The 23674-nt window shown below is 36.8% G+C and overlaps 1 protein-coding gene across 1 annotated transcript in view; it reads left to right on the plus strand.

Annotated features, from left to right (window-relative positions):
• The first annotated feature begins 8955 nt into the window (after nt 1-8955).
• The window catches only part of LOC121735967 (obscurin-like), a 166778-nt gene continuing 152059 nt past the window's right edge, over nt 8956-23674 (plus strand). Inside the window, exon 1 of the mRNA XM_042126978.1 lies at nt 8956-9077. Coding sequence (XP_041982912.1) covers nt 8993-9077 — 85 coding nt within the window. The 5' untranslated portion in view covers nt 8956-8992. The remainder of the gene's footprint in view (nt 9078-23674) is intronic.

The raw sequence follows: 23674 nt of genomic DNA on the forward strand, positions 1-23674 counted from the left end.
ATTATATCCTATACCTACTTGATACCTACGCTAAATAATCTACCATGAAAAAGTCTTAGAAATGCATCAAACTTGTGGATTACAATTACATGCATTACAACAGAGTTGATGTCATGAGTTGAACATAGTTTGTTGAACTTGAACTCATTCTTGAACACCTACGTTTTTTTGAGCTTTCAAATAGGTATTATTGTAACATAAACAGGCAATTTATAAGTTTAATAATCCCCTTTTTGTGCCTTGTAAGGCATTTTACATTATTAGTACTGTGTACGCTGAACCAAATATTTTTCAGGATAAAGGATGATTGCTAACACTGAGATACTATAAGTACTACATTTTATAATAAAGAATTGCAAGTGTAATGATGACGAAGTCCTAGGAAGATAATATATATTCACTCAAAAGCTTTAATTAAAAGAAATTTAATAAATACTCGTTTTTAAATGTTTTTTCATTTATTTTCTCACTTAAATATACCTACCTTAGATACATATTCATACACAGCTTTCATCAATAGGTACTACATCTGTCTTACACCTTATTATCAACCTAGTATCAGATAGGCAAGTGTTAAATCTCTTTTATATTATACTTATAAAAATATTTATACAGCGGAAATCTTAAACAAGGTCTTGTCACTTAAAATCAAAGAAGATGAATCAAATATCCCTTGTGTAAATATTAATTTATTATTATTAAAGGAGTTCAAATACCAACTTTTGATGAAAGATAAAAACAATATTATAATTTCAGACTTTTATTTGGCAAACCAATAACAATTAGAAACTGCATTGCAAGTTGCAACTATGGGAAATTGCCTGGGATATCTCAGACAGAGAGCGGTCAAGGGTTTTGTGTTCTTTGTGTTGTATTATGTTGTAGAATGCCTCCCGTGTGAGTATCTCTATATACTCACACAGGAGGAGTTCTGAATGTGTTAGAATTGCTCCTCAGTCACACACTGACTGCTCCAACGCAAATGCTTCAACGCGTGACCACTCTGTCTGATAGGTCCCTAAAACGACCACATCTTTTTAAAATGTATAATACATGAGGACTTACTAAAGTCCTCATGTATTTTAAATTTTAATGTAATAAGTAATATAAAACTAATATTATTATTATTGAGGTACAAAAGAATTTTTGGTAATAATAATATAAGTTCCAATGAAAATATTATGTTTTATGAACAATAAGTATGTTTGTTATGCAATTTTTGTTATGTCTTTTTGGAAAAAGTACTATAAGTAATGTAGGATTATATTTTTGAGTTTTAGTGACTATTCCCATTGTATATTATATCATATTGTAGTCAAGAGAAGTTATAAATGAAAAAGTGCATATAAGAATTTAGCTAATTTGGATTTTATATTATCAATGATTTAACTTTTCTAGTAGTTTAGGTGTATGTGTGTGTGTCAATATTTATTCGTGAATATACTTGAATCTAAAGTTTCAAAGGTTGTGTTCTCAAAATTCTTGTTATTGAGAAAGTAATACCTTTGAATTTACCTCTTTGGTGCAGCGTTTATCATGCATGGTTTACAAGGAAATAGTTTGTGAAATAACACAAAGACCTACTGCAATCAAAAGATTGTACGAAATGCTCCTAAGATAGGTTCCTAAGAAGTACATAGTAAGTTTTAATTTAATATAAAACTAATACTTATTATTATTATTGAGGTAAGTACAAAAGTATTTTTGGTAATACATAATAATATATGTTCCTATGATAATATTATGTTTTATGAACAATAAGTTCCATATGTTTGTTATGCAATTCTTATTAAGTAAGTCTTTTTTGGAAAAGTACTATAATGTAGGTTTTTGTTTTTGAGTAAAATTTAGTGATTTACACTATTCCCATCATATAATACCATATTGTCGTCAAGAGAAGAAGTTATAAATAAAAAAGTGCTCATATGAGAATTTAGCTAATTGGGTTTCTAATTGGGATTGATAATATCATATCAATTATTTAACTTTTCTAGTAGTTTAGGTGTGTCAATGTTTATCCGGAGCATGTTATACATACATCTAAAGGTTAAAAGGTTGTGTTCTGAAAATTCTTGTTAAAAGTAAGTAATATTGAATTATTTACCTCTTTGGTGCAGTGTTTATCATGCATATACCAAAATACTTCAGGTTTACAAGGAAATAGTTTGTGAAATAACACAAAAACCTACAATGCAACTATAAGATTGTACCTGTAGGTTTTTGGTGAAAATTCATACTTGTTTTACAGTAATTATACACAACACTTGTGTTCCTTATACCTTGTATGTGTTTCTTGTGTACTAAATCAATGCAGTCTTAGCTCATCGCACAAATGCAAACCTTATTGTTGACTAGACATATAGGTATACTACACCTCACTTATGTTATTATTCTGAAACCTCACTAACACTAAATGGATTACTAAGGTCTCTACGTCTTTACTTATGTATCAGTTCGTGATTAACTTGAGAATACTTAATCGTTTTCCAAAAATTTGGACATTTCGAATGTTAAGTTTTTTGGTTTTAATAACGAATTATTTTCACTAAAATATATGCTACAGACTAAAATATAACTTATTAAGTAACTAACCAACTAAATAGCAATATAATTTAAGACTAAAAAGTATGTAATATTAATAAATAAAATTACTAAAATGTAAACTATTCAGTAAAAGCTACTCGTTGGTTGGTGTTTATTGAATTGCTGTATTTGACGTAAAAGCAAGCGAGCTTATGTCAGAAGTGTTGTCATGATACCAAATGATACGAAATTATTACTCAGTTAACAATGGAGAAGTGAGTTTTGTGTCACGTGACCACTGACTGGCTGGAAAATAGAGGTCATGGTACCAAAATGCGAGCCAGTCAGTATTCTGGCTGGCTTTAAGAGCACATGATAGAGGCCCAGTCCTTAAATCCATATCCACATCTACTAATTACATAAAATATGCGAAAGTGTGTCTGTCTGTCTGTCAGTCTGCAGTCAGTTACCTCGTCACGCCCAAACCACTGAAGCGATTTAGCTGAAATTTAATATCGAGATACTTTGAGTCCCGGGAAAGGACAGAGGATACTTTTAATTCGGCCAAAATGTACGGTTACGAATTGTTGCAACATGGAGTTGCGGGCGACCCATATTTTCCCGATAAGAGACTTAAATAATAATAATAATATCTATGGACGCTTCACACCACGTCAGTCTGGCCCCGTGCTAAGTAAGTAAGGACTTGTGTTACGGGTACCAGACAACGGAAATATATTTCATACTTTTATACTATACACATATTTAAGATTTTTTTTATTATAAGATACACATATTTAATACACATCCATGACCCAGTAACTTTGAAAACTTTTTGTTCCGTCGGCGGGATTCGAACCCGCGACCCCCGGGCTTGAGCCACCAACGCGCTCACCGCTGAGCCACAGAGGTCGTCAATCAATTGGAAGCTTTAATTTAGCTCTTGTTTCAGTGCTCCGTTCACTGGCGGTTGTAAAAGTTTATTCTGCAAATCCGCGATATAAGGGTTCGAGCACACGGCGCGATCTTTAACTTCAGCTTCTCAACTCTTTGCCTGACTCGTTGGGTATGGGTAGGGTTGATTTGGGGTTTAGTTTGGTAAGGAAGGGGGTTGATTAGAAATGCAGGCTGATCGCAATATGATTGTCGGACAAGTCCATGCGCATGGGCCTGTAAAAAGCCGATCCTGCGCCTGATCTCTCGCGAGTCGTGTCGATCGTATTTCCCATAGTGTAACAGTATTTTTAGGTGCCCGCATGTATGCGCAGTTTACTCTTGTGTACCTATGATCGACAGTGCTCACTTCCTTAGCCTTCCTTTGCCAATTTCTAACCCCCAACCTCTGTATCCGCGTTGTGTATACAGCCCCTAAGCTGTGTATCTTACCTGCTTCGCGTCGTGTGAATAGTCCCTAAGCTATGAACCTGGCCCCTCCCTGCGCCGCGTATGCTAATGGCCGACTGTCGGCGGCAGATACGCAGCATTACCATACATTACGATCGCGAGCGGTTTTTGTGCAGATTTAAATTACTACCACTACATAAATACGGATTTCAGAAAAAAATATATGAATGTGTACATTTTAATTGAATAACGAGCAGAGAGATCGCTTGATGGTAAGCGACTAATTATTTTGCAAGATGACAATTAACCTACTTACAAGACAGGAGGAGGAGGAGTACTGTGCTCGGATATAAATGTTTCTTATTTTACGTACACGTAAGTTTTCTAAGTGACACGTTGCAAGTTGTTAAAAGCCTGGCACGGCTGTACAGTGTACGTGGAATAAGAATAATCTCTATATCCTTGCTCGCGTGACCCCTCTACACCGAGCATATATCTCACCATCTAAAGATCGAGTGGCTGGGTCTATACTAATAGACCCAGCCACTCGATCTGATATGCACCAGCTGGCTAGTTCTTTCTGCAGAGAAAAAACCATAAGAGGTGGTTCACTCATACTAATCAACAAGAATTTAAAATATAAGGAACGTAAAGACATAGTGAGCCTCTCTACAGAACGAACAACAGAAATAGCCTGCATAGAGGTGGGAAACTTTATTATTATATGCGTATACAGGCCTCCATTAGGGTTATATGATATATTTGAAAAGGACATGGAGATTTTATTAACAAAAATAAGTGCATCTAACAAACAAATTTTACTTTGTGGTGATTTTAATATAAATATTTTAGACAATAATTCGACCACTGTTAGATTTACTTCTTTGTTAAAATCATATAATTTCACATATTTGTTTTTTGAACCCACAAGGATCAGTGGCAACTCTGCTACATACATTGATAATATTTTTACCAATTTAGACCCCTTACATAAAGAAGTGATAAACATACTAAGCTCTGATCACTGTGGACAGCGAGCTATTTTCTCCATGAATAAAAATTTCAAAAAAGTATGTAAAAACAAACATACTTGTATCCCAATTAATGATAAACGTATTGAGAAGTTTAGGGTGAAATTATATCTAAGATTGGAAATTTAGAATATCATAGTAGCCCAGATATGACATTTGGTAAACTTTTCAAATTAATTAAAAACAATTTTGATACCACCTTTACCTCTAAAACAGTTGGCAAAAATAATAAGAGTAAATTTAGTGAATGGGCTACACCAGGTATTATGAAAAGCAGATTAAAATTGTATGATCTTTATAATGAAAGAACTGTTAATCAAAGTGAACACTTTAAATACTACGTAAGATTATATTCTAAAATATTTAAGCAAGTTTGTAGGGCTGCAAAATCTATTCAAATTAGAAATAAAATTAAGAATTCAAAAAATAAAGCAAAGACAACATGGCAAATAATAGCAAGTGAAACTGGAAGAGTCGCCAGTCACAACTCAGATTTTAAATTAAATATAGATAACATAAATATAACTTCCGACAATGATGTTGCGACTGCTTTTGAGAATTTTTTTGCTGACATTCCAGTTTCGATTACAAGAAACTTAAAGGACTCACCTGATGATGCTCTATTGTTACTTAAAGAAAATGTAAATGAATGTGATATCGATTTTAGATTTAAAGAAGTAGGTCCTCAAGACATTATAAAAACTTTTAATTTATTAAATATTAAGAACACTACCGACTTGTGGGGCCTATCAATGAAAGTTATTAAATCTATAATCGATGTTATCGCGCCCTACTTAGCGACTATTTTTAATGATTGTATAAAAAGTGGCATATTTCCTGATCTAATGAAACACAGTAAAGTTTTACCTCTTTTTAAATCTGGTAGTAAGTCGGACCCATCTAATTTCCGACCTATATCTATCTTACCCACATTGAGTAAAATTTATGAAAAGATAATACTGAATCAATTAATAACGCACTTTAATATAAATAATATTTTACATAATAAACAATTTGGATTTACAAAGGGACGGTCTACTACAGACGCAGGCGTTGAATTGATCAGTAGTATTTTTAATGCCTGGGAGACGTCGCAGGATGCTCTAGGAGTTTTTTGCGATCTCTCAAAGGCTTTTGACTGAGTGCAACACAAAACATTGGCCAGGAAACTCTGTCACCATGGCATAAAAGGCACAGCACGTGCCCTCCTAAAATCGTACTTGTCAAACAGAACTCAGAGGGTTGAGATAAATGGTAAAAAATCTGCTGGTGCTAAAATTGAAATGGGGGTCCCACAGGGGTCTATTTTAGGTCCCTTCCTATTTCTTATTTATATAAATGACCTGCCATTCTTAATCAAAGATAAACATGGGATATTATTATTTGCTGATGATACATCGCTTACATTCAATATCAAACGGCTTAATGCGTGTTATGACGAAGTAAATAATGCTCTCTCAAAGATTGTACATTGGTTCAGCGTTAATAATCTTTTACTCAATAGTAAAAAAACCAAATGTATTAAATTCACACTGCCCAATGTAAGGCAAACGGAAACCAATGTGCTTTTAAATGGTGATACTATGGAACTAGATCCACTAGTACACACAGCTGTATTTTTAGGTATAACACTAGATTCCAAGCTTCAGTGGGGCCCTCATATTGCTGGGTTGGCCGACAGACTCAGTTCAGCAGCATATGCAGTAAGATAAGACAATTTTCTGATAGAACAAAAGCACGTCTAGAGTATTTTAGTTACTTTCATAGTATTATGTCCTACGGCATTTTGCTGTGGGGCAATGCTGCAGATATAAATACAATTTTTGTGCTGCAGAAGCGAGCTGTTCGGGCAATCTATAAGCTAGCCCGTAATACTTCACTTAGAGAAAAATTTAAGGAAACTGGAATCTTAACTGTTGCTTCTCAATATGTCCTATCAAATGTATTATATGTTAAAAAGAATATATATGAATTCAAGAAAAAATGTGATACCCATGGGAGAAATACTCGTAATAAACATAAGCTTGAAATTCCGGTGACTAGACTTACTAAAGTCAAAAATTCTTTTAAAGGTATTGTATACGCCTTTATAATAAAATCCCAGAAAACGTTCAAAATCTGTCAATTAATAAATTTAAAAAAGTTGTTAAAGAACGTTTGTGTACCAAAGCGTACTATAAGGTTACTGATTTCATGAATGATAGTACACCGTGGGAATAAGGTCGCCCCCTGCAGAGCTGTTTCTGTATGTTATTTTATTGTAATATTGTACACTGGTTGTATTTAGTTTTTTTATTTCTTATTTAGTCATAATGACATTGTAATTTTCCATCTTTTTGGTAAAAGATGGCCCCGTGCGAGTTTCTTACGCCGGTTCTTCTCGCCGGGCTAGTTCCCGAACCGGTGGTAGGCCCCAGTAGCAACAACGTTCGGAAAAAGTTTGAAAAAACTTATTCTGAATAAAAATTTTTGACTTTGACTATACCAATCTTCTTCTTATATATAAAAATGGATTTTCACGAACGTGTTAGTCGCGCTAAAACTCGAAAACGGCTGAACGGATTGGGCTAATTTTAGTCTTAAAATATTCGTAGAAGTCCAGGGAAGGTTTTAAAGTGACACGAAATTCACCGGGATAGCTAGTAAACTATATTTGTGCCGAATTTCGAATGCTACATTCCTCTGTAAACATTATTCTCGCTAACCGATTCCCTAAATTTATTTTTATTAGGCTTAAATTATCGCATAACATAACAGAATAATACAAAATGTTCAAGAAACTGCAAAACCAAGCGACTAGCGAGTAATCAGAATTCCATTTTCATGGAAAATGGAATTCTGGAAAAATTGCAAAGGGAATCAAACCAACACAAATGAATCATCAGAATCGTTGGAGCAATTTTGAGAATCACTAAGCCGTATAATTATACAAAAGTGACTCGTCGCTACTAAATCTAGTAATAGGATAAGACCTAGTAATCTAGACTAAAGGATCGAAATTATAGACTGAGAGCTGATTGCATTTAGGTTTTGCGCGATCTTTGAGTTTTTGCTGCAAGATTTCATGTTAGATTTGATGCTGGAATTTTCTAAAAAGAATAAAATTTTAATGCTTCGATTTAGAGAATGTACATTTTTTAAATAATCGGCCAAGTGCGAGTCGGACTCGCGCACGAAGGGTTCCGTATGGTTATAGAGCAAAATTAGGCCAAAAATTGTGTTTCTTGTATGTCAGCCCCTTTATTTTTTATTATAATAAGGTTTTTGTGAAAAAATCAAGTACCTACCTACCTGTTGCTATTATTGATATAGAGGACAAAAGGATAAAAAAAATCCCGTTTGTTGTATGGAACATCGATGGTTGGAAAAACAAATTATTATTTTAGGGGGGCCCCCTAAAATAATAATAAATAATAATTTATTTTATTTTTAGTATTTGTTGTTAAAGCGGCAACAGATATTACACAATCTGTGAAAATTTCAAATCTCTAGCTATTACCGTTCTTGAGTTACAGCCTGGAGACAGACAGACGGACAGACAACGAAGTCTTAGTAATAGGGTCCCGTTTGTAGGATGTTTTTTCCAACTTCAACGACCAATCCCTCTACCAACCCATGGCTCTACCGACCGTTCGCGTGGTTTAATACAAGCCTTATCATAGGAATGTGTACCCTACTATCGAATCTGCCCTTAAGGTGCACACTTCATGTTTCCCTACAAATTATACTTAATTTCCCTACATTTGATTAGTCGTGCAGCGTGCTCGTGCTCCTTATCTCTCACTAGTCGCGTTGGCACGAAGAGAAGGTGCTCTTGTGACTTGTGTACTGTGCACTTATGTAACATAGCTGGCCTGGTTTAGTGGTTTAACCCATCAATTCCCAAGTGGCAGCCGGCTGCCGCATAACAATAATTGTGCCGCATAACAATAATTGTGCCGCATAAAAATCTATTGTGTCTACAATACCCGCGATGTGGGTGTTAAATAAAACCGTCGACCGTCACCAAAACTGATGTTTATCATAATCGTATCATGCTTTTATTTTCCAGGTCTGTGGTGAGATGTGAAGGAGATGGGTGTGGCGCAGTGAAGATGGCGCGGCTGGCGGCGCTCGGCGTGCTGGCCCTGCTCACGGCCGCGGCGGCGCACGGCACTCGCCACGACACAGAGGACTCGGGTGAGTGATCATAAACCAGGCAAGGGTGTACCCGACAGGTTTCCTGTCAGGCAAAGTTAAGGCAAAACCAGTTGCAGTTCTGTAACATACACGTTTCGGTTGCCATCATCTTTATTGCCGTCACCGGTCTAGCACGACAAAAATCCAGGACATTTGGGCGAAATATGGCTAGTTCCCCGGACACCCATTAAAACTATTTACTATTACGTCCCAATTTTTTCAACAAAAATTTGTAAACATTTGATAAACTTAAGTCCTTGAAATCGTACTTGATTTTGATCAAAGAAGAAAGAAAGTGTGTATGCTTAGCGAGTTTTTATATTTCGTTTATTGCTGCCTGGCTAAAAAGTTGGATTTCTCACAACAAAAGTCTCCGGATTTCACCCGGACACTTTTCAAAAACCCGGCCAGACGGTCCCCGGACGCTCTTCAAACTAGGACGAATCCGGGGAAATCCGAACGGATGGCAACAGTTGACCTGTTCAGGTAAACCTGTCAGGTAAACCCTTGCGTGTATATAAGGGTTAGTTTAGTAGATAGTTTAATTTGGTGGTCGCGAGATTTTTGGAGGTGTCAGGAATAGTAAAAGACAAGACCTATAATGTCGAATACCTATCTACGGTGCGACCAGTTTAAGCGCGACCTTCGTAGCATACTGAATGTATGCTACGAGAGCCACGCTGTAAGTGGTCAGAGCATAGACAGGCGAAGAGCTGAGAGCCACGTCTTAGATAGAGGAGTAGTACAGAACTTGGCAACATTTTAACAAAAAGTGGTACCTAAAATATGCCTACGTAGCCTGATATAAACTGATTTGACGCTTGATGAGACCCTTAATTTTTTTGCGCCTTATCTTTTGCCAGTCGTGTCGGTCTTCCGTCTCACTTGGTTATGAAAGAGTGTAAAGGAATAGAGAGAGCTCTTGTGTACTACGCACATACTTGGGCACTATAAAATTACTCCTGCATAATAGGCCTTTCAACGAAACCGGCCACCGTCACTGAAACTAAACTAAAGTGGTCCGCTACAGAACATAAGCTGGTCAATAAAGTTTACGTCCACAGAAATTAGATCCATTTCTGTGTTTACGTCCAATATTTCCCGCTTTCTATCAGCTCAAGTTATTTTAGCTGGAAATCGACTTATATTCCGACGTTTGCGGAATTCTCACTTTATTGTCCGTCTGTCACAATTTCCGGTTTGTCATCATCAGGCCGCAGGTTTCTTAAAAAATACAATATTGGACAGTGAAAGCCAAAAATCTGTTGATGCTGCTAAGCAACACGTAAAAATGGAGACTGGAGTAACCATCACACTGCCACTCATTAGCTTTGTCCACACTGTGCCTTTTTCTGTTCGTCAAGGGCATGCGTTATAGCGCAGTCAACAGCGAACGTGAGGCATGCCCGCGACGCATGTCCTCTGACCGTATCCAAAAAACAAAAATGACAATATTGGCGTTGCGTTCGTTGACGCATTCAATTATGAATGCGCCAAAACGAAAGTTGAATGAAAGAAGTTGACGAAAATTGAAGATGAAAGCGCATAGTGGGGACAAAGCTGTTTGCGATCAATCGCAATCGCCTAATACTAGTATGAACTGGTTTCGAAAGAAAATATAAGAACTCCCTCCTCCCATAATAGTATTACGAGAGGAGGAGGAGGAGGAGACGAGAGGAGTATATCTTATATTTTATTGTTTCTATTACGGTACTTGAAACAAGTTGTCCGAATCGCAAGTGTGGTGAGAGTGGCCGCCCTTATGACAGATAGACAAAATGTGCGCTTACAATAAAAGTTAATAAGTCAGTCCCTTGATGCCAGTAGTTGATTGGCATACAATAACTTCCTATTCGACTGCTCAAACAATTTCTACATCAAGTAATTCTGTAATAGCTGTAAAGTATAAACTCTTTCCCAAAGTAGGCGATAACGGCCTCTTGGGGGCGCTGAAGGTCTGTAGGGGGGCGGTGGGGGACCTAGAAAAAAATGGGGCGTTGTGTAAAAGCTTGGGGGGTGATTTATTTCATCAGGATGCATTTTGAATTGAAACAATGGGGGCGTTAACATATAATTCGTTCTTAAAGTGGACGGTAGACAAAATACGTTTGGGAACCTCTGCTTTAAGCTATAAACTTCAGAGGATTTCGAAGCTATAAACAGTTTGATGTCCCAGGTCACGGTGGCACGAATGGAAGTCGCACTTTCGGCAGAGTAGAATACATACACTAGGACGGAAATATTGATACTGCGAAAATCAAAATGGTATTTGTAATGGTAATGGTAGACGTGCTATCAGGGAAATTGATGAATAATAGACTTTTTGTCGCAACCCTGGCGGATTGGAGATTGGAGACATCGGCCGGGGTATGTGGGGCTCCCCAGACAAACGGTCTTCTCACCAAAATCCTGTCGGAATGATTGGCTGCCCCAAAGGTATACTCGGACCGAGCGAGATAGCATGTTCGTTCAAGCCGAAGTTCACTGAAGTCATTTTACACGTTGCACATGTATCTTGCTCTCAGAAACTTCGATAGCGCGATGCAAGATTGTGTCGTTAGTTGTGGGTACCGTCACCCCCCCCCCCATGGTGCTCCACTCCCCGCTTAAGGCAAAGTTGCGGGAACGAATAAACCCACCTCAAGAGACAGATGGACCCACGTAATTTGGTCTGGATATGTCAAGCCCTGATGTATCGATCACGACTAACATTGACTTGACATAATCTGACCAAATGACGTAGGTCAACACTATGAATCAATTTTCTCGATGAAATATTGTGGTAGTTCACTTGGTAATAGATCATATAGGCCGCGCACAAGTCTATGATTGACAAAATTAGAAGAGGCGCAGTGTTTTAGTTCTCTTTGGTGGGACGAGGGGTGAGCGGGGTGTGCGAGGACACGCTATTGGTTGATTTGTGTGACGGGTCGTTATTGGTAGATCGCGATCACACGGTGATACGTTTTTGGCTATTGCACAGTAATGACAGCAAGTATATTGTATATCTATACTTTATAATAAAAAGCTAAGGGGCTGTTTCATCACTTTCTGATAAATGTCGGATACGCTATCAACAACTTATCTGACAGATACTCCATAATCTATCTATTAGATAAGTTGTGGATAGCCTATCCGGCACTTATCAGAAAGTGGTGAAACAGGTCCGACAAAGTTTGCTATTTTGTTTGTTTGTTTGAACGTGCTAATATCGGGAACTACTGGTTCGAATTAAAAAGTTGTTTTGTGTTGGAGAGTCCATTTATCGCGGATGGCTTTAGGCTATATCACGGTACGATCAATAGAAGCGAAGAATGAGAGGAAAATGTGGAAAAACGGGGAAAATTATAATGAGCGGGCTCATTTCACGAACTGCCGGACCGTTTTTAATGTCCTTTAGCATAGATAATTTTGCAAGCAATTTTGCATCGCACATTCCTGAATAGGGCTTCGAGTAACAGACGGACAGCAAATTTTAATACCCTTTGTAATAATATCTCCCTCACATCCAATACAAAGTCCCGTGATATACATAGATACCCTTATTGAGATCCTTTGAGGTGGAATACGTTTTTAAATTGTGGGAATATCTCGTGCATTTGTGCGTCTTCACCGATATTTTCTTGTTGGGTTTCTAATTGTGTACTACAGGGAAACGCGGTTTCGCTCGTTCGTAATTTATTTTCCATACGGATTTAACCCATCAAGCCCCATAAGCTCACCGGTGAGCGAGACACAATAGAATAACAATAGATTTCCAAGGATCCACGATCGGAGGATTAAAATAGGTAGGATTTGTTACTTTAATGTTTTCTAAGCAGCACCAGCATATTACTAATACTAAAGTTTTGTTCGACGTTTGACAACGTTTCTGTTAAATATATTTTGATATGACGTGTGCAACATGTCGGATTTTGGTTGCATTGTTTACTGTTTGTGCTAGCGCCCTCTGCTCCGACATTTGGGTTATATCATAAAGTTAATATACCTAGCGGAATAGAGCAACAATCTCGAGATGTCAAATGTAACCAAAATCGGTTTTCATCTGTGTGAAAAATATGTGTACGTATACACTTACACAAGCATGATTGAACATGAATTCTGTGAGATTAGATGTGCCGACTGGACGTCAATAAAAGAGAGCTGCTGTCATGTATCACACGTCTCTTTTTACCACGCAGTGTTACTGATAGTGACATCTCTCTTGCTCAGGCCTGTGTTTCTCTATTCCGCTAGGTATATTAACTTTATGGGTTATATTCCTATTGGTTGTCAGTTGCCACGTGAGAAGGTGATGCGAAGCGAAGACGGGTAAATCCCCGTCAAATGTATTTTAGTATCTATATTCTATAGTCTATACTCTATACTATAGAGTCTGTAGTATTTGCTCACGAAAAGAAGTAACAAACACAAATGGCACACAACAATGATATAATAATAAAAAACTTAAAGCAGATATGTTACTACCGCGCGCGTTGTGAAGCTTCAAATACGACCCAATTGGGTCGTCTTTTATTTAGTCTGTCTCTTTGATGTAAATGGCATTTCGTATCTTTTGTTTCACTTATCTGTCAAATTTGTCAATGTTGTTCGGAAGACATTTAAGCCGGAAAATAGTATGAACGTAACAGATCTGTATAAGTAGAATATCATTGGCACACAATAACAATATTATAAATGGAGTTTACTGTGAAAGTAGCAGCGCTGAAACAGACTTATTTTATATTGTATAAGCAAATGCGTGACGTTGGAGCATTTTTATGACAACATAAAAGTCAAATGAACGCCTTCAGCGCTGCTACTTTCACAGTGAACTCTTCATAAGGGATTCATGCCCATCACACACCCTAAAGTATTATCTCCTAGTTTTGCCACGATCAATTTACTTTTTTGTAACATTAATTGCCATATAAAATAATGTGTCACTAAATTATGCATACGTGCTTCGGATATCTTCGTGATAGGTCAACTTGTAATGAAAAAAACGTGTATTTACCACTTGCTGGTTATTACGACTGATAATATCGACTCTCGATAACTATAATTTATAATATTTTAAATTAGAAAAGACACAAACCCGATTTTGTTCCGGATGTCGAAGTATAATGGAACGAAAGGCCGGCAACGCACCTGCAGCTCTTCCAATGTTGCGAGTGTCCATTGGCGACGGTAGTTGCTTTCCATCAGGTGACCCAAATGCTGGTTTGTCCCCTTATTACAAAAAAAAAAAACCATTTAGGTTTGGTACCATCAAAAATGTCGTGACAGACTGATAACAGTCATATATTCTGAAGATAAAACAAGATCTCGTTTTAGATACGCAGCTAGGTTGTCTGTATGTCTGTTACCTCTTTAACCCTTACGGGCTACGGCAGAACCGATTCAGATGAAACTTGGCTTTGAGGTCGTTTGAGAGACGAGGAAGGATACTAGGATAGAAAATATACCATTCTTGATATATTTTCTTACAATATTTAAACAACAATTTTGACATATTTTTTTCGGCCGGTTCTTCTCGCAGGGTTATTTTTCAAGTGTTTTTAATTTTTTTCATACTTTTATTGTATTACCTAACCACGCAGGCCTACATAATACAGGGTACTATGTTGTATAATATTAAACTTCAAGTGAGGAAGATCTTTTTCAATATCACAGCCACTTAAGCTCTGATCCTGCCAGCTTCAAGCTATAAAGAAAATATAATACTCTGTTGTGACGGCGCGCGGAAAATATTATATTACTTTTATAATCATTTCATGTGCTTGGAGTCTTTGACTTGTAACTACTATAAAACTTGCAGTTCAATAATTATCACTTATCTTCCATTTAATTTTGAACAAATAAAATATTAAGTTATCTTTGATAATAAAGCTGCCACGTTTTGTTTTTTTTTTTTTTTTTTAATTGTAAGTTTGTGAAGACCATGCTTCATAGACCATGTGATATTTTATAACCTCTCTTCGAAGTTCGACACGTCATATGACAGAATATAATTCTTATGACTAATTATTATTGTTTTAGTATTCAGACCGTAATATTATCTTTTTTTATATTATTATTGTTAATTTTGCATGCCCAAAGAGGCCTATAGGTCTTAAAATATTTTATGTAACTTGACATAAAATATTTTAAGACCTATTATTGTAACACACATATGCAAAAATAAATGAATTTGAAATTTGAAATTTGAAAATTTGAACTTGCTAGTTACCTAGTACAGTAATTTAGACACTGTGTACTTATCGTTTAATTCTTCAAATCTACAAATCACAAATCATATTTTGTATTAAGATTTGTATGGATATGTTATATAATATAATATACTTCTTATTTATTGTATATTTTGTCTACATCTGCCCCTTTACTGAGTGCATTGTTTTAATTATTATATTGTAGTAATTTGTAGTTAACGTTGTTGTACCACAGTTAATAAGATTGATTTGTTTACTCTTTTAAGGAATAATATGTTCTTTGGTTACTGTTTGTTGATTCTAATAAATAAATAAAATAAAAAAAATAGTTTCTGAGTTTATACAACGTGTAACAAAACTAAGTGATAATACTTTAGGGCGTGTACGTGTTCCTTGTAGAGATTTCACTGTGATAGTAGCAGCGCTGAAAGACGGAATTTTTTTTTTCACTTTTGTATGGGGAAACTCGTGACGCTCGAGCCCTTGCCCATACAAAAGTACAAAAAAATTTTGGTCTTTCAGCGCTGCTACTTTCACAGTGAACTCTCTACTAGGAACACGTACACACCCTAAAGTATTATCACTTAGTTTTGTTACACTCTATACAGTGTTGAGAAAACAGCACATCAAAAGCAAAAAAAGTTACTCTTTCGGTGCTGCCACTTTCACACCGACCTCTTTTAAGGGGCCCATAGTCCATACACACACAAGTGTTATTACTTAGTTTTGTTACACGTCGTTTATGGCGCGGGAACCGTAAATTTTTCCGGGATTAAAGTATCCTATATCCTTTGCCGGGATTCAAAGATTTCCATACCAAATTTCAGCAAAATCCGTTCTGCAGTTTGGGCGTGAATAGGTAACAGATTGACAGACACACTTTCGCATTGATAATATTAAGTATGAATTATCGGTAAGATAGTCCGTCAGAGAGTCCAAAAAATACAGGATAGTCATGGGTTTCAGGTCCTCTTAAAGAATGAAAATATTTCGTTTTTTTTTATTGATCTAGTTTATTCCCAATCTTTATAAAATATGGAAATCTTTAAAACTGTCTGAAATCTGTATTACCTAAGCTAGATTATGTAGACGCAAGTCAGTTCAGCGTTTTTGCGTCCGAGTTTGTGTAAAATCATCCTTATGCCTTGAACATAAAGGTCCTTCGAGAGGTAAAACCAAAACGACTTGTAGACAGACTAATCCTTTCAGGATATAAACGCTGATTCGGACGTTTCAAGTGCGTTGAATTCATTAAATCGGCCCACTACCGGCTTTTTAATAATTATAAAACCGTATTTTTCTCGTTGGCTAAGTTTTTATATACTTTTTAACCGACTTCAAAAAAGGAGGTTATCAATTCGACGCGTATGATCTGAACAAATGTGCCAAATTTCAAAAGTATACATATGTATGTATGTTTTTACGTTTGTGTTCGGATATCTCTGGAATTACCATTCCGATTTCAGTTATTCTTTTTTTGTTGTACTAGTTATTGTTCAACTTAGAGAACAGTGCAAGTTTCATATAAATCGGTTCAGTAGTTTTGGAGATTATTCTCAATAATTAAATACGTCGATTTGAAGTCGGTTTTATATTTTTAAAATCATAGCTGGGCACCGTTAATCAAATAGTTAACTTCGTTAATCGTTAATCCGTTAAAAAATATGTTAGCTTCGTTAAACGTTAAAGCGTTACATTTCGGACGAATTAACGCAAGTTAACGTTAATCGTTAATCCGTTAATATGTGTAATATGGCCTTGTTGTAACTTATATCATTGCGTTAGTGTACATGCAAAACCTGCAGTTGGTTTAAGGTTTTGGAAGTTAACAGGTTAAGGACAAAACAAAATACTTCTATAATTATTGTATTCTACCTAACTAAATTATACTGCACTCTTCTTTATCAACATATCAACATGATTTATAATAACAATAAACAAATCACTCTCTCTATAAGCACCGGCGCTGAGTAATGATAATATGATAAAACGAAACAAATCTGTTCTCACTCGCATGCGCCTGAAAATGTATATTATCTAGTATTGTTTTTACCAGACTACGGAAAAGCAAAAGGAGAGTTATGATTTTGACAGGCTATGTATGTATGTATGTATGTTCATCTGTTCCCTCGTAACTTCTAAACTATAGGCTATATGGGGTTTCACAAAATCTAATGTGGCGCCCTCCAGCGAACAAAACATACAGAGTAAGATAAAATAAAGTTAAGATAAATATATATATATATATATATATATATATATATATATATATATATATATATACTAGCAATTGTATATATATTACTAGCATTTGCTTGTAACTTTACCTGTATCCTGTATTCATAGGCTGATTGCATATAATTCACATCTTTTCGTCTATTACTACTTGTCAGAATAAGACCATGCACTGCTGTACCATTAGAAATCACCAAATTCAGTATTGCGACCTCTAGCGGACAAAAAAATTTCTATGTCGCTACTACGAAATATTGGGAGCTTCATACGGGGAAACCGTTGCTATACGCGCTACGATCCACGCGCTACGCACCTGCAGCTCTTCTGATCTTGCGAGTGTCCATGGGCGACGGTAGTTGCTTACCATCAGGTGACCCGTTTGCTCGTTTGTGTATTTAATAAAAAAAAAGTAAAATAGAGATATTATGCGCCACAAATACACTTTAACACCAAAATAGTACAAATAATAAAAAGTAAAAAAACTAAAACCCAACTACGACAAAAAAACGACGCTGAAAAAGTATAAAACAAGATTTTCAGAATACTGAACTGAACAAGTTTGCTAATGTAGTTGCAAGTAAATGGACACAGTAGACTCTACCAAGATGCCTTCGTTGTAAATTGACAATAATGTCATCCTGAAGTATGCAATATACACTATGTAGTGATAAATTTTCATGTTTGGAAAGCCGCAGTCACACATTGTCAAAGTGTTACGGTTTTACTTTTTATTATTGTTTCGTCTGAACCTGTTTTCGCGCCGCGCCGCGGTGCCGTACGGTAAACAGTAGGCATTGGATTAACGATTAACGGACTTCTGCATATTAGCGGAAGTTAACCAGTCCGTTAATATTTTTAAAAGTTAACTTAAAAGTTAATCCGTTAATCAAAATGTTAACTTCGTTAATTAACGATTAACGGATTAACGAATGAATGCCCAGCTATGTTTAAAATACAGTTATTTGTCGTTATAATCTACATTATCCATACCAATATCAATGGAAAAGTCTGTAATATGTGTTACCTCTATACGTTTAAACCGCTGAACCGATTTAGATAAAATTTGGTATGGAGATATTTTAAGGCCCGGGAAAGGATATATAATAGTTTTTATTGCGGCAAAATGCACGGTTATAGCTAAATAAATAAACGTTGTCAGAAACATTGAAAACTTTTGTTCTGTCGGCGGGATTCGAACCCGTGATACTCGCTTAAAGCCACATACAACTACTGAGCTACATGGGTCTTTATAAGCATAATAAGAAAAGGTTACTAAGAAATTCATTACTAATCTTATAGGAAAGAGCAAGTTTATTGGAAAACTCGAGCGCTTTCAACTCTCTTTCCGCGTGTAATTTCATATCAAAGTTAAATCAAGATTAGTCCATCATTTATTCAGAGTCCTGTTAGGTTCCCTATGGCAGTCTATGGAACTAATATTGCTAAAGTGATGTCACGCTATTCTCAACTTTATACCATTAATTATAAAGTTCAATTTGAAGCGTTTCTAGAACCAGAATTGTGCTTTCTTTCCGAGAGTATTTATATCAACTAAGTAATCATTTAAGGCATTTTAAGGCGAGGCCAGTTCGCGGATTCTGGGAAAAGACTGTTTTTAAGCTTCCAGTCTGAAGAAATTATGTGGAATTCTCTTACACCAAAACTAATGTAGAAAAAAAAACGAAGTAACAAAATAACTGAATAGAATATTGAAAAATAGCATGGTAATTCTGTAAAAAAATTGAATATCACCATAAAAATACACTTCGAATTCGAACATCTAGTAATTTTCAATGACAATGATATGATTTTTTTTTCGCAAAAAGGATAGCTTATTTATAGTTCTAACAAAATAACAGAATATACTCAAACTCAAACTCAAACTCAAAATTTTTTATTCAGAATAATTTTTTTCAAATATTCTCTGAACGTCGGGGCTACACAGATGCCTACCACCACCTATAGTTCTAATAGTTCTAAATAGTTAATGTTGAAAACCTCGACGCGCGTTTCGCCCCAACACCGGAGCATCCTCAGGATGTGGACTCTACGAACAACGTCCGTTAAGTGACGTTGTTCGTAGAGTCCACATCCTGATGATGCTCCGGTGTTGGGGCGAACCGCGCGTCGAGGTTTTCAACCTGCATGGTGGTGAGGGGCCTTGCACGGATTTGCCAACATTATTGCTTGTGTGGTGGTGGTGTTTGCATGTTCTTGCATGCGAGTGTACGCATAGGTAGTGTGGGAGGAGGGAGGTGCTGTACGCATGCCTATGCGTACACTCACTCATTTACTTAAAGGTGGAAGTTGTTTTCGCGGAATATTGCTAAAAATAATAACAAACTAAATTTAAACTATGGATTTCCGCAAAGTAACGCCTGATTCCATTAACTATTAACTGTTCCTAAAGGGGTTAAAAAAACTTTAAATGGGTTAAAAAACCCAAAAAAGTTTGAGTTTAGGTATTTTGTTTTTGATGGTAGAGACTCTACCATCAAAAAAACTATTCTATGATAGTTTTTTGCCCATGAAAATGTGTGTTACCCACGCGTACGAAGTGGTTCAAATCATATTACCTATTTAAGCCAACATATTTTTCATAATATTTTGAAACATTCTTTACTTTTTCGAGAGTTGCGAAGTAAAATATTGGTACGAAACAACGCGGATTGACGTCCTCAAATTATGTTTGAGTTTGAGCGGAGTTTGAGCGGAGTTTGAGTGGAGTTTGGGGGAAATTAAGTCATCGGAAGTTTCGATCATCGGCAGACACCTGATGCGTCGGATTTTTCAATTTTGTCATAATTAACTTTGTTTCTGACTCGCGTAGGTAGTGGAGTGGGAACGAAACTGTTATTTTTAACTCCCGACGAGAAAAGAGGAATGTTAATTGTTATAAGCTTAACATTAGTCTGTCTAGACGCCTCCGTGGTCTAGGAGGTCTCCGGAGGTCGTGGGCTCAAATCCTGCGTTGGAAACATGTTATTTCCAAGTTTGGTTAGGAGAATGCAGGCTGATCACCTGATTGTCTGACAAGTAAGATGATCCATGCGTCGGATGGGCATGTAAAAAGTCGGTCCTGCGCCTGATCTCTCGCCGGTCGTGTCGGTCTTCCGTCCGACTGTGTTATGAGAGTAACAGGAATAGAGAGTGCTCTTGTGTACTGCGCACACACTTGAGCACTATAAAACTACTCCTGCTTAACTGGCCTGGTTTCAATGAAACTGGCCTGTTTGTGTGTCTGTCATTTACATCGTAGTATCCAAACAGGTGGACCGGGAGTGTAATCTATAGTATTAACTGCAATAAATCGTCATCGTCAGCCCGTTCAGCGTTCATTTTAAAAAATAAAGGGGAAAACGAGCAAGCGTATCACCTGATGGAAAGCAACTACCGTTGCCCATGGACACTCGCAACATTAGAAGGGCTGCAGGTGCGTTGCTGGCCTTTTAAGAGGACATACGCTCTCTTCTTGAAGGTTTGCAGGTCGTATAAGTCCGGAAATACCGCTGGTGACAGTTCGTTCCAGAGTTTTACAGTGTCTAAAAAAATCACATATAGGGTATACATAGTCACACTTTTATAATTGCTTTTATTTTTTATGTGTTTACGAGTGCAACCACCATTTTCAATGTAATGTGTTTCATCGATTCAGCGTGCGCAATTATTTAACCCGAGAGTTAATCTAACCTGCAGCACATAACTCAGCGGTAACTGACGTCGCTGTTGCCGTAATTAGCTCGCTGTTATATTGTTATTTGGACGGTTATCTGGCTGTGGTGTAAGGCCTTTTAGGCTGCGTTTCCACCAGAGCTGCGGGGCTAAAATGGTTGCTTTGGAATTGAAAAAATCATATTATGAATCATAGTATGATTATTTTTTTTACCGGTGGTAGGCATCATGTAGGACATTCTGAAAACATTTATTTTAAATTTATTGCGATTAAAAAATCAAAAACAATTTTGATTTTCATTTTTTTATCGCAAAATGGTCACTCTGCTTGTAACATGGCGGTAGCGGTCATTGACTCCCTGTCAAAAACTTGTCATTTTCTATACAAAGCCACGATTGACAACATCTGACACTTCATTATCAATCGCGGTTTATATAGAAAATTACAAGTTTTTGACAGGGAGTCAATGACCGCTACCGCCATGTTTCGTCGAGTACAGTTAACAGTATAGTAATTCGTACTAATTTGACATTCGTCAGTTTGACAGTTTTGACAATTCATTTGCTGAATTGATTGAGAGGAATTGCTAAGCTGCGTTGCCAGGAATGTGTTTTTAACAACCAATAGAATCGCTTCATTTGCCTGAGCACATTCAGCGCAACGATTCTATTGGTTCCTGTAAAACACATTCCTCGCAACGCAGCTCCGGTGGAAACTCAGCCAGGCTCGATTTATACGCGTCCGCCCAAACGCGCGGTTTGGCGGCTATACCACGAGATGACAAGCAATTTAATAATAATAATAATATCTATGGATGCTTCACAAGTTCACACCACGTCAGTCTGGCCCCTTTTTTTTTTTTTTTTTCTTTTCGAAAGGGTCTAAGCTACTGGTCTGGTTAAGACCATGGTAGTTTAATCGTGGCTATAACTAGTCTGTCGCTAGTTGGTTTGGAAATAAACAATGAGGGGGGCCTGGCCCCCTCCCCTAAAGTCACACGTGTGACATTCTAGTCGGGCAATATTGGGGAGAGCTACGAAAATAAGCTATTTTTATCTGAACACCACGTCAGTCTGGCCCCGTGGTAAGTACCTGAAGGACTTGTGTTACGGGTACCAGACAACGGAAATATATTTAATACTTTTATACTATACATATAATATTTAAGATTTTTATTAAATGATACACATATACCCGGTTAAAATACCGGTTACTATACACATCCATGACCCAGGAACTTTGAAAACTTTTTGTTCCGTCGGCGCGATTTGAATTCGCGACTACCAACAGCCCACCAACTGAGCCACAGAGGTCGTCAATTTTATGCATAGGGATGGGAAGGGAAGGGAATAGGGGAGGGTAAGGAAGGGAATAGGGTAGGGGATTGGGCCTCCGGTAAACTCACTCACTCGGCGAAATGCAGCGCAAGCGCTTTTTCACGCCGGTTTTCTGTGAGAACGTGGTATTTCTCCGGTCGAGCTGGCCCATTCGTGCCGAAGCATGGTTCTCCCACGTATATGTCCACAGCATCTTCTGTAACCCTGAATCGACAGCGCTAAACACAAGCAGGGACAAGCTAAATCTGTCATGGAACCCTTATTTAATCAGAAGAAAGGTGGTAGAAGTTATGGACGGGGCCTCGTTAAGTTTTCTATCTTTGCCTACAGAAATTAGCAGATAAATTGACATTTTCTGTCTGCTACATCTATAGAAGATACGTTGATTCCTTGAAAAGGACAAAGAATTTTTATTTACTGTAGAATTATGTATGTTTATTATTTATGTTCTCACATAAGTGATAACTGATAAGTAGCTGTATGTTTTCTGAGACATTTCTTTGAGAAATAAATGTATTGTCCCCGCGTGGTAAACCGAGGTCCGGGCTAGTCTAGTAATAAAGCCAAAAAAGGCGAACTTATTTTGTTTAATCTGTAAATTACTCGTTTTCAATCCCTAATAAACATTTGATGGTCGTCCGAAGCGGGGAACCGGCGAGTCGGAGCAGCTTTCTGTACAATATTCCATCTAGAATAACTTAATAACAAATTCCTTTTCCAATTTTCCGGGCGAACGGACGTAAAGTGAAAAATATTCAAAGAACACTTTCGTAATTAGCACTAGATGTGGCTGCCACTTTGTTGCGTGTAAATTCGTTTTTATCTCATAAGAGGACCCTGTATTTTTTAAATTTATTTACGGGATTTAACTATACAAGGTGTAACATAAATCTTACATCTTTAAACGACCAATTCTTGTATATTTTATTTATAATTGGAATCTCGGAATCGGTTCCAACGATTTTCATGAAATTTAGTATATTAGGGGGTTTCGGGGGCGATAAATCGATCTAACTAGGAATCATTTTAAGAAAATGACATTTTATTCGTGTTTTATCGAATACCGAGCAAAGCTCGGTCAAATAGCTAGTAATAATAATTAGTGATAAGTTAGAATAGTAGTAGTGTTGTAGAACTAGTTGTTAGAATAGTAGCTCTCAA

The sequence above is a fragment of the Aricia agestis genome, chromosome 18, assembly GCF_905147365.1.
Source record: "Aricia agestis chromosome 18, ilAriAges1.1, whole genome shotgun sequence".
Classification (NCBI taxonomy): Eukaryota; Metazoa; Arthropoda; class Insecta; order Lepidoptera; family Lycaenidae; genus Aricia; species Aricia agestis.